General features: G+C 34.7%; 1 protein-coding gene across 21 annotated transcripts; it reads left to right on the plus strand.

Annotated features, from left to right (window-relative positions):
- Positions 1-1,787: 1,787 nt before the first annotated feature.
- LOC105032142 (uncharacterized) lies at positions 1,788-13,350 on the plus strand. 21 transcript variants are annotated; one of them, XM_029260920.2, is made up of 6 exons: positions 1,788-1,974; positions 2,130-2,236; positions 2,868-2,944; positions 7,340-7,411; positions 7,571-8,631; positions 10,945-13,350. In XM_029260920.2, the coding sequence occupies exons 5-6, from the start codon at positions 7,702-7,704 to the stop codon at positions 12,796-12,798; spliced, it is 2,784 nt and encodes a 927-aa protein (XP_029116753.1). In that variant the 5' UTR covers positions 1,788-1,974; positions 2,130-2,236; positions 2,868-2,944; positions 7,340-7,411; positions 7,571-7,701; the 3' UTR covers positions 12,799-13,350. The 21 variants fall into 21 exon arrangements, with proteins under 21 accessions (XP_029116753.1, XP_073106227.1, XP_029116752.1 ...); XM_073250126.1 differs by having other exon boundaries at positions 2,130-2,232; positions 2,868-2,984; XM_029260919.2 differs by having other exon boundaries at positions 2,130-2,232.
- Positions 13,351-14,504: the final 1,154 nt, after the last annotated feature.

Here is a 14,504-nt window from a genome sequence, read left to right on the forward strand (position 1 = left end):
AATAATAATAATTTTATGAGGTGGTAACATCATTTTTATTTAAATAATATTAATTTTATTAGCAAGGGAGGAAGGATAATTCATGTTATGAAATAGATAATAATATAAAAAATAGTAATATAAAAATTTAAAAAATATTCCATGAGTCTCTCATCATGATAGGATCTAAAAAGATCAGATGATATAGCGCACCAAGGCCAAATTTATGTAAAAACTATATTATTATTAAAGTGCAAAAATAGTAAGGTTTTGAATTTGTTTAAATTTATTCATATCAAACTAAAATTATTTGATAAACATGAAAGATTCGATAGATTCTTAAATAAGATTTGCTCAAGATTTTCTTACACTAAAAATGGAGAGTATAGTTAGGGGTGTGTATGGTTTGATTCAGATTGTTTTGGAATCAATTTCAAATCTAACTAATTTTAATTGATTTTTTAAAATTGAAATCGAATCGATTATATAAAAAATTGAACTAAAAAATTTGATTCGATTTATCAGATTGTGGGATATTAAATTTTTATTAAATAGGATTTCTAACATTCATCAATAGTCAAGACAGTAAATGAGTTTCTAATATTCATCAAGATAATAAGTAGGAAACAATGCTTCATGTGAACATATAATAAATAATTTATTAAATACATGAATTTCTAGTACTTATCAATATAAAATGTTGGCAAACATAGACAATATACAAAATGGGCAAAATATAGAGGGATTGGTTCTAATTCAATATATATGTATATATATATATAATATTTTCGATTCAATTTAATTTAAATCAGATTATTAAAATTTTAAATTAAAATTAAGCTCATTATTTTGATTTCTAAAATTTTGAAATCCATGTAAGACCAAATCAAAATTAGCGGTTTGGTTCAATTTTAAAGTTTGATCGATTTGTTTACACACCTTTAAGTATAGCTAAGAATTATTTAACATATATATAAAATAATTTAATATAAAAAATTTATTAGAAATATAAAATATCTTACTGTAGGAAGATGAACAATTATGGTCAATATTTTGAGATATTTTTTTAGTTAAGTGAGGACATTTTGACGGTAAAAATGATAAAACAGAATAAAAATAAATTATGACAACCGTGTATGGAGGCTATAAACCGAAAGCACATGTATAGATATTTCACACCCTTATCATGCCAAATTTTGCAGCTTGTTGCGTGGTCACCTTGGATTATAGCTCTCAACTGCCCATTGATTTCAAAATCCATCCAATGGCTAAAAAACAACGTGCCGGCTTTACAACGGCGGGTTTATACACCGAATCTGGTGTACCGTCTTTTCCCACCAGAATTTGGGCATCACCGGTCAACATCGATCCAACGGTTCGGATCGAACCACCAGTCACTAATTTTGACCGAGACCTGGTGGTCAACGTCAAACGAGTTTCCTAGTCTCCGTCTCATCGCATGCGCCGACTTCTCCACGACACTTCCTCCATGTATCGGCCTCACAGGCTTTGTCCTGTTAGATAAATGGCATTTCAGTAATTTACTTTATAGTTCTGCCTTATTTTTGATGATATCAGAGAGAACTCATGCAACGAGTCGATTCAATCGTTTCCCATCGTTTGACACGCATAACCATAACAAATGTGATCAATTTGCAGGATGACGTGTCACATTGTGGTGCGATCATTAACGTTCTATTTGTAAGCGGCCTTATAGTGGATCCCTTCCGTACCGTCATTCATGCCATCTCCCCCCTTAAAAGGCCTCCTCCCCCCTCCCTCTCTAAAACACTCGTATTATAATATTATTAATGTTCTTTTTAATGACTTTTCTTTTTTTCCCCCTTCTTTCTTCAGTTTTTGTCTTTATTTTATTTTTTAAAATTTTCTACTTTTCTTCTCTCGTTCTCTTTGTCTGATGTCCTTCTGATCGCTCCCAAGAATTCCCAACCTTTGAAGCCACGAAGGAGAGAAACCATCTCTATATAAACAGAGGTAAAAAAAAAAACTCCCTCTCATTCTCTCTCTAGATATGATTTTTTTAATTTTTTTATAAATTCAATATTACAAAATATATAAATGTGTGCATATATACAAGAGCTTGGCCTTTTGCCTTCGCTAGTATGTACCATTTTTTTATTTTCTTGTAGTTTTCGTTAAAAGGTATGCTGGAGTTCGTCTCTCTCTCGTCTGAAAAGTTACAGCCATCGATTTCACTCTTGGCGTAACGATCGAAGATTGATACCCATTCACGTAGGTATTCTCTCTCTCCTCCATCTCTGTTTTTGCTCTTTTAGCAATCGAATATCTTGTCATCTATATGCTGTTAGTTCTCTACAAGTGTTTCTGTCACAGTTTACTTTGTGGTTATGTGTTAGATTTAGTAGATCTTATCAAGGATCTTTAGTGTTGTTTGTATCGAATGTAGATTCTATGATGTTTCATGTGTTCATGTGGATTGAATTTTTTTTTTCCTTTCTGTTGTGATTCTATTGGGTGAATCGATTGCTGGTTTTTTGATTTCTTGCCTCGTTTTATTGGTGCGTTGTACTTGATGGCTACAGTTTGGTGGATATGTATCTTTGTTCGTCGTATAGGTATTCTGGTGATCATCAAGGATTGTTTGCAATGATATGAATTTATGAGAATTCTTGTGCCCTGACTTGAGTTGTTTTGCTTTGCTAATTGAGAGGCCCTCAACTTATGGTCATTTTATCATCAAAGGGAGCTAGTTTATTGTTTATATAAGTGATTTCTAATGGGAATGGACGGGTTTTTCTCTGGATTCTTTGTGATTAGTAGCGTCTCTCTTTGGTTAATGTTAATCTTCATAAACAACTGCTTTGTGTTTGAATATGGATCTAATCTGATTGCCTTTTCTTTTCCAGTTTGGGTAATACTTGGATTTTCATTCAGCCTGGTGATCACTTTCAAGTCTGTTAGACCAATCTTCATAATATTGCCGGTGACTATTTTACCTATGATATATAGGGTTTATAATAAAGGTCAAATACCTGATTTTGGTTTCATTAAAATTCTAATTCTCCTATTATGCCGTTTCTACTTTTCTAGTTTTCAGATCCCGAATTCAGAAGTTCATTTTTTTCATAGATCAGAGTTAATTTCATGTTTATAACAAGTACATTTTCTGGATCCTTGTGATCTGTAGCCTTTTTCAATAATTTGGATTAATGATGATTTATAAGATTTTTTTAAACATTTGAATAGTAGATCTTATTATGTTGTTTTAACTTACCTTAACTTTTTAATTTAATTTGTTATTTTTATTTTTTTTGGTCTCTAAGATCACGTGCATGACTGTTCTTTAACCTTGGGAGATAATTGTTAGCAACAATTTTAATCTTGAAATATTTGAGTGGCTCTCATTCATGTTTGTACTATAAGCAATAAGTCAAACAGTCCCAATCCTATCTGAGATAGCTTTGTTCATACTTCACATAATATCATCTTTAGAGTGTGATCTTTATATTCCCATTGTCGTGTTGCCACCACTTTCAATGCTTACCATCACACCTCTAGTGGATGTTAAACTTTCTATCATGAGGGATTATGATCTACCCAGCAGTTGATGGTAATCCTTGTATTTGATCAAATGTATGGAACATTATTTTCTTGATTATCTATTTTAGAAAAAGAAGGTACTTGATATCTTAAAAACCTATTAGTTCTGTGAGAACCATTCCTTATCATTTGAAGCATTAATGAGGTTTTTAATATGTAAGCACTGAGTAGCTGAACCATCTTCAGGAAAGTCGTATATAGCTGTTTGTAGCACCAAATTCTTGACTGTGGATCATCAATATATTAGCTTTAATCTCAATTTTCAATGTTTCATGTTGCATAGGATCTAATTGCGGATCTACCATAGTGCATAAATATTGCTTTTCATCTATAGTTTAGAGTAAATTTTTGTGATTATGGAATCACGGAACAGATTTCCAACTCATAGGCAAGTGTGTTTATTACTATATGTAGTTGCTACATCGTACTTGAGGCCCTCATATGGAATAAGCTTTTTTTTCATCATGGCAGAGGTGATATGTTGAGATATATTGAGCTTATGATACTTGTAGATGCAACATATTTTTTAATAGCAAGAAAGTCAGAAACTAAGACTTTAGAAGCTGATGCTTATGTTAGTAGTAGACTAACAGAGGTGCTAGGCTGGAGTTGTCTCTAAGGTACACAACAGCAGCAATGGGAAGTCCAGTCAGGGTGACTTGAAGATATGAAAGTTTTGAGCATAACTCTTACAATATTGTTATATGGACAGAATCCCTGTTAATGTGAACAAGTTTGTTGCCAGTTAGATTTCTGGACTACAACTTAGCCAAAAGGTCGGTGGTAGAGATTGCCTTCCTATTTCCATTTATTTTCTGACACATGAATAACTTTTTTGTAGGACACAGTCAGTCTTGTTTAATTAATTCAATGCCGATCTAGCCTATGATGCACTCTTCAGTTGCAAGAATATGCATTGCAGGGCAATTACAGTGCTGCAATTTCATGTGCTACTACCATCTGTATTCTGTATGTAATTCTTTGTTTGGATTTGATGGTTTTAACTTCTTGGCATGTAAATATGTTTCTATATTTTCCCTTATTAACTACTTGAGTTTGTTTAGTTTCAGTCAAGATGAAATTGACAGAAATATGGACAAGTTCTGCATCTTTCTAGTTCATATGTGACTGCCAATTCCTTTTAGTTTACCATGGTAGTGACACAAGTACAGGTCTATCAGAGTCACCTCCATTGGTTAGAAGGTTCAATGATAGTAACATGGATATCTTTAAGTCTTATGCTTTAATTCTAATTCTTGTAGGAACAAATCTAAGTTGAATATCAGCTTACAAGAAGATTTGTTATGTTGATCCTTGATTCCTTTAGATGGAATACATGACAAGAGATTTCTTAGGCAAAGGATATGAATGTAGTAAAAAATAATGGAGCATATGATTTAGACAGCTAAATCCAAACCAGGTGAAAATAAAGATATATCAAATTTCAATAGTTCTGGTGATACTTGGAAGGAGGGAGTTATGATAATGCAAATCTTTGTTGGAGTGGTATATGCTCAATCTCCTTTAAAGTGTAGATATGATAGGATCTCATTTTGAACTTTAGTTTTGTTCCAAATCAGTTATGTGGTATAACAGGACAGGGATTTAAGTGTCAATATGTACTGGATTGTACTGGTAAGGCATCTGCATCAGTACCTTAGTGATATATGTTATTTCACTTCTCTTTTGCTGTGCTGGGACCAAGATGCATACCATATGTCAGGATGGTACCATGCTGCACTGAACCATGCAATACTACCAAAGGAACGGTATGGGTAGTTCTACCGATATTTCAGCCCTTGACGTGAGATGCTTAAAGGAAACAAATTTATTCATTCTAGGTCAATTCTAGTGGGGGTTGTTGTGGTGTAATAGACAAATAATGCTTAAAAGTATATTAAGTGCCTGCTGGTTTGTTGTGTAGGTAGGTTTGGTGATTGGTTAGATGTTTGAGTTAGGGTATTTAGAGGGGTACGCATTAAAGATGTCCAGTTTAAGGGATGTTTCAGCTATAGTGTGGAACATGGTTTTATATCTAATTCTAGTTTTGGGAATGTGTTGTTTGGTTTGTTACCTTTAGGGTCATCTTGTTGGCTATCAAGGCAGCTTCAGATTTGGGTCCGTGACTGTTTTGTGCTTATAGATATTGGTTGTCTCTTTACAATGATTGATTATTGCCAGTCATCATGTTCTATATTGTTTGTGTTGCTATTCCTCTCCTTGAGATATACTTGTAGGGTTTCATTGGCCCATAAAATGCCCATTATGATCATAAAGTACAAAGAGTTTACATGCAACTTGGTACATGTAGGTCTTCTAAGATTGTAAATCATCTTTTTCATTGTTCTTTTGCTAGTGTTTTAAAAGACGACCATGGTATGTGGACGGTTAAGGGACCACGTACTGTATGAAGTATGTGGGCTGCATATGCGGGTGCCTATAGGGTTAGATTAGAAGTTTTAAATTATATAAAATAAATAAAATATACCAAATATAGTAATCAGTTGGAACATGCTCCATCCACGTAGGCCCATATAGCCGTAAACTTGGCCCCACAATGCTAAGTAGGAAACATGAGCAGTCATACTATGCTAATTGAGCCACATATATGGCTTCATAGTGCCAAGTGGACTGTTTTTTAGCCTATATATGGGATGACCACATATAGTAACTGCATATAGACAATGCAATCTGGTTAGGGGACTGCATATCCATATGCAGCCTCACATTTTAAGACACTATCTTTTGCTTGGATGCTTAAATGCTCATTATTTTAGTTTTTTAGGATCTATTTTGTCGATGATTTAGTCAATGACTTGTTTTCATCACCATGAAGTGAGTAAGCAAGAGAGAGTGATACAAAACTGTGTCATGGAAACTTGTGGGAATATCCTACTTTCTTAAGATATCAAAGGAGTTGATTTCCAAGTTCTCTTGCAGGACAATGTATACACTTTAAAAAATTGTTGGTTTTTAGTTGTTGGACACAAACATGTATTTTCTGTTGTAGGAACAATTAAACCAGGCATATAATACCATTCTCGAAGTAATGCATTATGCAATTATAAGAATAAATCTAGTTGTTCTATGTTTATCTCAACATACTATTGGCTATCCTGCTTTCTAATTTGTTCATATTACCTATTGTTCATACAACATTTTTCTTACATAATACATTAGAATTGGTAAATCTAATTTCATAATTTGAGCCTCTTTTTTTTTCCGGTGATTGACTTCCATCCGAGAAAATTGTCTGCTTTTTTATCGGTTTAGGGTCAATATCAACTTTCTTTAGGTTAAAACAGTCAATCTTATGACTGATAATGAAACCCTACTCCTATTTCTTTTCAACAAAACTATCTCTTGAGACTTTCGTCTTCCTCTGCTCATTATCTTGTGGGCAAGGTTTTGCCATACTGATTAGTACCAGTGCATACCGTACCATATCATACCAATACCGAACAAGTATACTCTGTATGCCGAACTGGGTATACCAAGCATACCGACTCTATAATAGGATGGTATCGGCATACCGTCCGGTTCTAAGATGGCGAACCTTGCTTGTTGGGTTGCTTTTGTATTTTATGTTGTCACATCCAGATATTAAAGTTGTCAATCTGTTTGTGCTATCATTTGAGAATTCCTAAGATCATCAAGGTGAACTGAATATTGAAGGCCTTTGGCTATTTTCCTATAAGCATGTCTCTATATCATATGTTTATTCATGAAAATGGACCAGGCTTATATTAAATATTATTTCTCCTAAATGGAATATTAGGCAAGATTACTTATAGCAGAAGCATCTACTCATTGAAGAAGGTGAATGACTCCAGCAGCTTAATTTTGTTAGGTAAAGTTTCAATGCATCCTATGAGCTTGTATTGTTAGTTTATCATAGTAGTGTAATGACCATTATTTTGGTTGATTTAGTGGCATCACCATTTGATTTTAAATCAGTGCTTCCAAATTTTATTCCATGGTATTCAGACTTTTTTTTTTTTTTTTGCAGATTATGGTTTTTGGAGCAAAATTGTTGGTTTCGCTTGATAGTTACTCATTTCATTTGATGTGTCATTGTAAAACAGCTTCCAAATTTGCCAAAGTCTGAGGAGTTCCTATGCTTCCTGACTAACATTTTGGATGATGGACTCTGTTAAACTTATTCACAATGAAGAGTTACTAAATTGCAATAAAGAGTGTACTGCAGAGGTATGTGATGATCAAATAACTTATACAGCCTCCCCTCATAAAAATAATGCCTATGGAGATCCACTAGTTCTTCCTCGTTTAGGAGATCAATATCAGGTTCAAATTCCATCCCTAATCACAGAATTTGAACATGATCAGCTGCGAGATAGACCAATAAAAGGTGATGACATACTTGGTTTAGAGTCTATAGACTATTCCACTCAAAACACTTTAGCCATCCCAATTATGTGGGTATATTATGGAGGTGGTAATATCAGACACGAGCAGCAAGATTGTTCTGCCACCACAAGTTGTAGTAAAAGATCTGGGTCAGTGAACTTAATATATAAAGTCGATGGTGGAATTAATCCCAAATGCAGTATAACAAGTGGTTTTCCACCTGACAGTTCAAACAATTACAATACATTTCCTCAAGGTACAAAACCTGAACATCCAGATGACTTCTTAGAACATGGTAAAGAACTTTTTAGATCCACTAGCCAGGAAGACACGAACCCATATGATCAGATGGATTTTTGTTTACTCTGGTTGGACGAAGGTTGCAATCCAGTGCCTGATTTACCAATTATCTCTTGGAATGATGCTGAAGTACAGAGTTTTCTCCTTGGTCTCTACATTTTCGGGAAAAATCTTGTTCAGGTGGGGAAATTTATGGAGAGCAAAAGTATGGGTGAGATATTATCATTCTATTATGGAAAATTTTATAGGTCCAACGCATACCGCAGATGGTCAGAATGCCGAAAGATGAGAAGCAGGCGGTATATATATGGACAACGAATTTTTACAGGCTGGAGACAACAAGAACTATTATCACGTTTGCTGCAGGTCATATCTGAGGAAGTTCAACATAATCTGCTGGAGGTATTTAATTGCTTAACATGCATCGCTGTTTGTTAAACTACTACTTGTTAAATTTTCAGATACTTTTGACAAGTGTTAAAAATTTGAGCCTAGTTTATTTCTTTGTTAGCAATAAAAAGGCCTGATATTTGATATTCATTTTTGCTTGAAATTCAGTTTACTTATTTATTTTTTGTTGATTATACAAACACATGCACCTTTTGTTTTAACATATTCCTTTTAAGGCTGGAATGCATGCTTTCACAACATGCATAACTGAAAAGTAACAGTTTCTAGGTCGGTGTGGTGAAACAACTAAATGCCTTACAGTAGTTTCAGGTAAGTAAATGAGTAACAGACTAAAGGAACATTTATACTGTTTCATATTAGTTTAAAGAAGGTGTGAAAACAGATCAAATCTTTGAAAACAAATTATTAGAATCAACAGTAAATGGGACCTTTGCAACTATATACTTCTTGGCTGGCTATGGTATGTTTTTTCATAGTTGCTAGGGACATCAACTTTGAGTCATATGCAGTCCAATATATGGTTTCAGTCACAACTTTCAGATTCATAGATGTTTTACCAGGGGTAAGATTTTGTAACTGAGAAAATATTCAGGAGATGGAAATATTGAAGATTAAACATGTGGACTTCCACAAACCCAAAAAATGATTATCAAGTATTCACATATAAAATTATCTGCGAAAATAGCCATTACTTGGTAAAATTACCTTTCTTCCTGTTTTGAAAATAACTGGATCATCTTTCCAATAATTTGGAGAATTTTGTCGCTAGGATCAGCAGCATATATGTTTTTGGATGGTACCTGATTGGAGGATATGTTTAATTTCATTGCTGCCAAAATAGAACTCATCTGGGTCTCAAACCTTTAATTAAGGGAATAATGTTCGACATTACTAGCTAGTAGCTACCTTGTTGCATGTTCTAACACGTTAACCAGGTGAAATATTGTAGACCTCATCCCAAATATCAGGTTGACTAGTAGGTAAGGTCTGAAATTTAATGCAGATCTGAGTTTCTTTTATAAATCTGGAATTTGTTTCATTTTTATGCAAGATGTCAAATTAAAATTTGTTTAATTGGCACACTGGCATTCCTTACAAACTACAAAGTTACGCTCATATGTTGAAGTTTGTAACTAGAAGCTTGCTTACTTTGGTTCAATATATTTGGTTTCTGATTACTTTGCAAAGTTAAAGTGTACAACAAAAAAACTTGTGTTGCCAAATTTAAGGTACTTTAGCTGATAACTGATAATAACATAGAAAGAGAAGAAATGCCTCTCTCTTTTTTTTTTTTTTGCTTTTTCAACATGACTAGTTCCATTGTTTCTTTATTTATCGCTATGTGTATGATAGATAAAAGAAAAGAACAAAAGAACATTTAAAATAAATGAGGTACCATCTTTACATCAAAAAAAAAAAAGAATAAAAAGAATCATTCTTCACTCTTTCCCATATATAGCAGCAAAAAGAGACAAAATAGATGCACATCTCTTTCCTACTCTTCCTACTCCATAGTCAATGATATGAACTCTACAAATTTATCATGATTTCTAGAAGCATCATCAGGAAGAAGTCTCCTAAGATCCCCATTTGAGCGTGCTTTATCTCTTGAGACTATGGGATGTATTTGTAGCTCAGGAGGTTTTAGTGAAACACATGGACTGGTCACTGGATGCTGGTGTTCTGGAATACCTAGTGAAATGGATTCTTTTATCTTGGTTTCTTTATTGGTAAGAACCTGTATGAGACATTGTATTGAGATGCAAAACCTTGATCTGTGCAACTGAAAAGCCTGTTGAGTCATTTATATGCGTGATTAGTTAAGTAGAATGCAGTATGAGCTTTCCTTTTTCAGCAGAACTCAATTCTTGCTTCTATTTAGGATGAGTTTCCAGTTTTTTATTTGGCGTCTGCTGTGAAAGCTTCTGCACTGCATCTTGTTGGACTTTACTCTTGATTTTTCATGCAATGAGTAGCATCTTCCTTGCCTTTACTTGTTACTTCAAACTGCATAACCCACGAAGTAGGATTCCTTCCTGCTAAATGCTCTTCCAAGTAACATGGTAAACCCTTCTCTTCCCTTAAGTTGCTTTAACCAGCAGTCAGAGGTTAGACTATAGATAAAAGCTGCCTTAGATTTGGGCAAGTTGGGTTTGGTTCCAACTTCCAAAAATCCGATATTCAGTGATGAGTTAAGGTTTGCTATTTGTGTAGCTATCCTGAGCTGATGTATATGATTGAATTATTTTTCTTTTTTATTGTAACAATGTCCCTCCTGTTCAATTACTGTATTTTCTATGGCAGGTTATCAAGACCTTCAGTGAGGGAAGGGTTTCTTTGGAGGAATTTGTCTTAAATTTGAAGGCCTTGGTTGGTATGGAGGTTCTAGTAGAAGCTATAGGAATTGGTAAGGGAAAGCATGACCTGACTGGATTTGTATCAGATCCAGTTAGAGCAAATCCAGTTAACCCTATCCTACCAATTGGCAAAGCTTTTTCCTCTCTTACAAATGAAGACATCATCAAGTTTCTAACAGGAGGTTTCAGGCTAAGCAAAGCAAGGTCCAATGAGATCTTCTGGGAAGCTGTTTGGCCCCGTTTACTTGCAAGCGGGTGGCATTCTGAGCAGCCCAAGGGTCATAGTTCTGTTGGTTCCAAAAATGCTTTGGTATTTCTTGTCCCTGGTATCAACAAGTTCTCCAGGAGAAAACTTGTGAAGGGAAACCACTATTTTGATTCTGTCACTGATGTCTTGAATAAAGTTGTAGCAGAACCAAGGCTTCTTGAGCTTGAGGCCGAAGGAGCTAAAGGAAGTAACACCACTGAAGGCAAATTTCCATGGGATGTAAGAACCAAATCGGACCAAAATTGTCTGTTTGATCATCAGCATCAACGCTATCTGTGTCCAAGAGTTCCAGGTATCAATGCAGAACTCATGAAGTTCACTGTCGTGGATACCAGTTTTATTGAAGGTGAGATGCAATCCAATGTGAGAGAACTGCGAAGCTTACCTGTTGATGCTGTTTGTAGCTACGGTCCTATCAGTCAGACAGGAGAAACATATAGTGATAGCTCAATGGAGCAGCCAGATTCATCTGATACATCATCTAATGATCATGGGGGTTCCAATAGAGGCATATCTAATGACAAGAATCAGGGGAATGGAAGGGGCAACTTTCAAAGGGGTATGCTGTCTGACCTATCTGATTGTTTGCTTACTGTCTCAGCGGAAAGGATTTCAGCAGATGGACATGATATCAAGGAACAGTACCATGTTCCATTCAGTGATAAGAATCCAGTGAGGGATATCAAGTGTCAGTACAATCGCAGGGTAAAATCTGGCCAAAGAAACTATATAGCTCCTGCTTCAAAGCGGCAGAAGTTACCTTCCTGTGACTGTGTAGAAACTGGTTTTGGCCTTGACAGTTTTCCAAAAAGTCATGGGTCAAAGGAGGAGGATCATTGTAAACTGAAATCACACGATGCAGGTGAGACGATCCAAGTGGACACTGGCATACGTCAGGGGAAGATCCCTGCTGGCCCAGAGGATAGCAGCGAGCACTTTTTCAGCAGAAACCGTGCTGGTTCTGGTGCTGTTAGCATGGCAGGCCTCTTTCAGGAAGATCCTCAACCACGAACTTTCATCGACCTCAACCTCCCTCATTTCCCTCCATATTTTGAAACTGAGCCCTGCCGAGCAGAGGTTACATGTGGCCAGGGGAATTTGAATCCAAAGGAATCTTCATTGCCACTAGAAGAAAAGCAGCAGGATGATGATTCTTCACTGGAGATTAACAGCAAATCTAGCAAGCAGGATCCTACTCTGAACTCCCGAAGGCAGAGCACTAGAAACCGGCCACCTACTACGAAAGCACTAGAAGCTCTTGCTTGTGGATTCCTTAGCACAAAGCGCAAGGGAAGGGGTACAAAGGCCTCTGCATCAAGTAATTTGGCATCCAGATTGTCACGCCAAGCACAAAAATCTGTTGGAGCTCCTCCCTCTGCTCCTTATCCCGATTCCTTTATCCCTAACATTGCAGCCTCTAATGATGGTAACAGCCAAGAGTATGACATTCACAAAAGCCATGCAAGCATTTTCAGGAGGACCTTTATTCAGCCTGAGAGGAAAGAGACTCAGGAGTTACTTGGCATACTTTGAGTCCATAAATGCTGTGGTGGAGGCTGACGGGGTGGCGGGTGGAGGTGTTGCTAGAATGGTCCATTGCTTTGTTGAATGTCTCAAGGCTCTTGTCATACATCATGGAAAGTCTTGGATCTGCAGTTTGATGTTGTGCAGCAAGTCATTGGTGAGGTTACAAGGATATTCTGTTCATAACTGCAGTTTCAAAGTAATCTGGTTTGTCTTATTAGCAGATTCACTGTTCCGAAGATCTTCAGATCATCATATCTTTCTGTTTAAAAAGGACCACTGATTATCAAATGGTGCATCTGTGCACTCGACAGATTCTTCAGCTTCCTGTCAGCTAATTTACAGTCAAATTCATCTGTTCATTATCATGAGTCTTGGTCAAATAAATTGCAAAGCAATGGCGACAACCTTTCTGGGGAAACTTATGCACCACTGTGAAAGCAAGCTCCCTGAGAAGGGCTCTTACAACAAATCTGAAGAAACTTATCAACTTGTTGACTTAAATGGATTATGTGACTGCAGAAAATTTATGGGAATATGCTCTAATTTATAAGTTAGCAATTGCATTTATATTCAACCGTGTATGAATGTTTAGTTAATGTAATGTGGCAACATTCTTATCAGCATGACTCAATTATGTTACCAGAGCTGGGTCACCTGCTTTCCGCAGAGGGGCTAAATCTTCACAATTGTGTATGTTGAAGCCTCCAAACTTAGAAGGGTTGTTTCTATTTCTTTTTCATCTTGCCTTTGATCGGTGCACGGTGGGATTGGTCAAAGGCTTCCTTGTGTGCTATATAATTCTTAGGTTTAGAAATAATTTTTTGGACTTGTTTGGTTCATCATAAAAAAATTTTTAGAAATAATTTCTCAAGAAATTATTTTTTAGAAATAGAATTTTAGTATGTTTAGTTGTTAACTTCTTGAAAAGTTATTGTCTGAGAATAGAATTTTGTTATGTTTAGTTGATCATGAAAAAATAATTTATTGAAGAGTAGCTTATGTTTGGTTGAGTATTCAATTTCCTGAGAATACTGTGTAAAATACCTATTATACCATTAATAGATATAAGATCATATATTTTACTTCGAAACTTTATATAAATAATAATATTATATTTATATTAATATAAAAATAATATTAATATCTTATAATATAATATTAAATCATAATAATTTTTTTATTAATATAATATTAATATATATTATATTATGTTAATATAACATTAATATTTTAATATAATAAATTTATTAATATCTAAATAAATATAATATTATATTAATATAAATATTATATTAATATTAATAAAAATATTATATTAATATCAATATTAAATTATAATAAATAATATTATATTATATTATCACTGTTTAGTATTTTATCTCAATTATCCATAATATTTTACAAAATCTTAGCTATAGATCTTAAACAGATATTTTGGGCAAGAAAAAAATATCACCATTTCCTCTTCCATGAGAAGTACCAAAATCTACCTCCTTCATGGTTTCCACTTCACATAAAATATGAGAAGTAACTTCTTGTGGAAAGAATTTTTTTCATTCTCTCTCTTTTTAAAACTCCACTCCAATCAAATAAGATACTTTTTCTTTACTTCTCAGAAATTACCTCTTCCCCCTCCACTTTCCGCGAACCAGATGAGTCCTTTACTATTCTTGTTTTTCAATATACAACGGTGTTAACCCTTTGATTTAACT

This window comes from Elaeis guineensis, chromosome 1, assembly GCF_000442705.2.
Source record: "Elaeis guineensis isolate ETL-2024a chromosome 1, EG11, whole genome shotgun sequence".
NCBI lineage: Eukaryota > Viridiplantae > Streptophyta > Magnoliopsida > Arecales > Arecaceae > Elaeis > Elaeis guineensis.

Excerpts from the sequence above, each read along its gene's own strand:
- LOC105032142 (XM_029260920.2), top strand. The coding sequence starts at position 7,702 with ATGATGGACTCTGTTAAACTTATTCACAATGAAGAGTTACTAAATTGC. Across the intron at positions 8,632-10,944 it reads TTCAACATAATCTGCTGGAG|GTTATCAAGACCTTCAGTGA; the intron begins GTATTTAATTGC and ends TTTCTATGGCAG.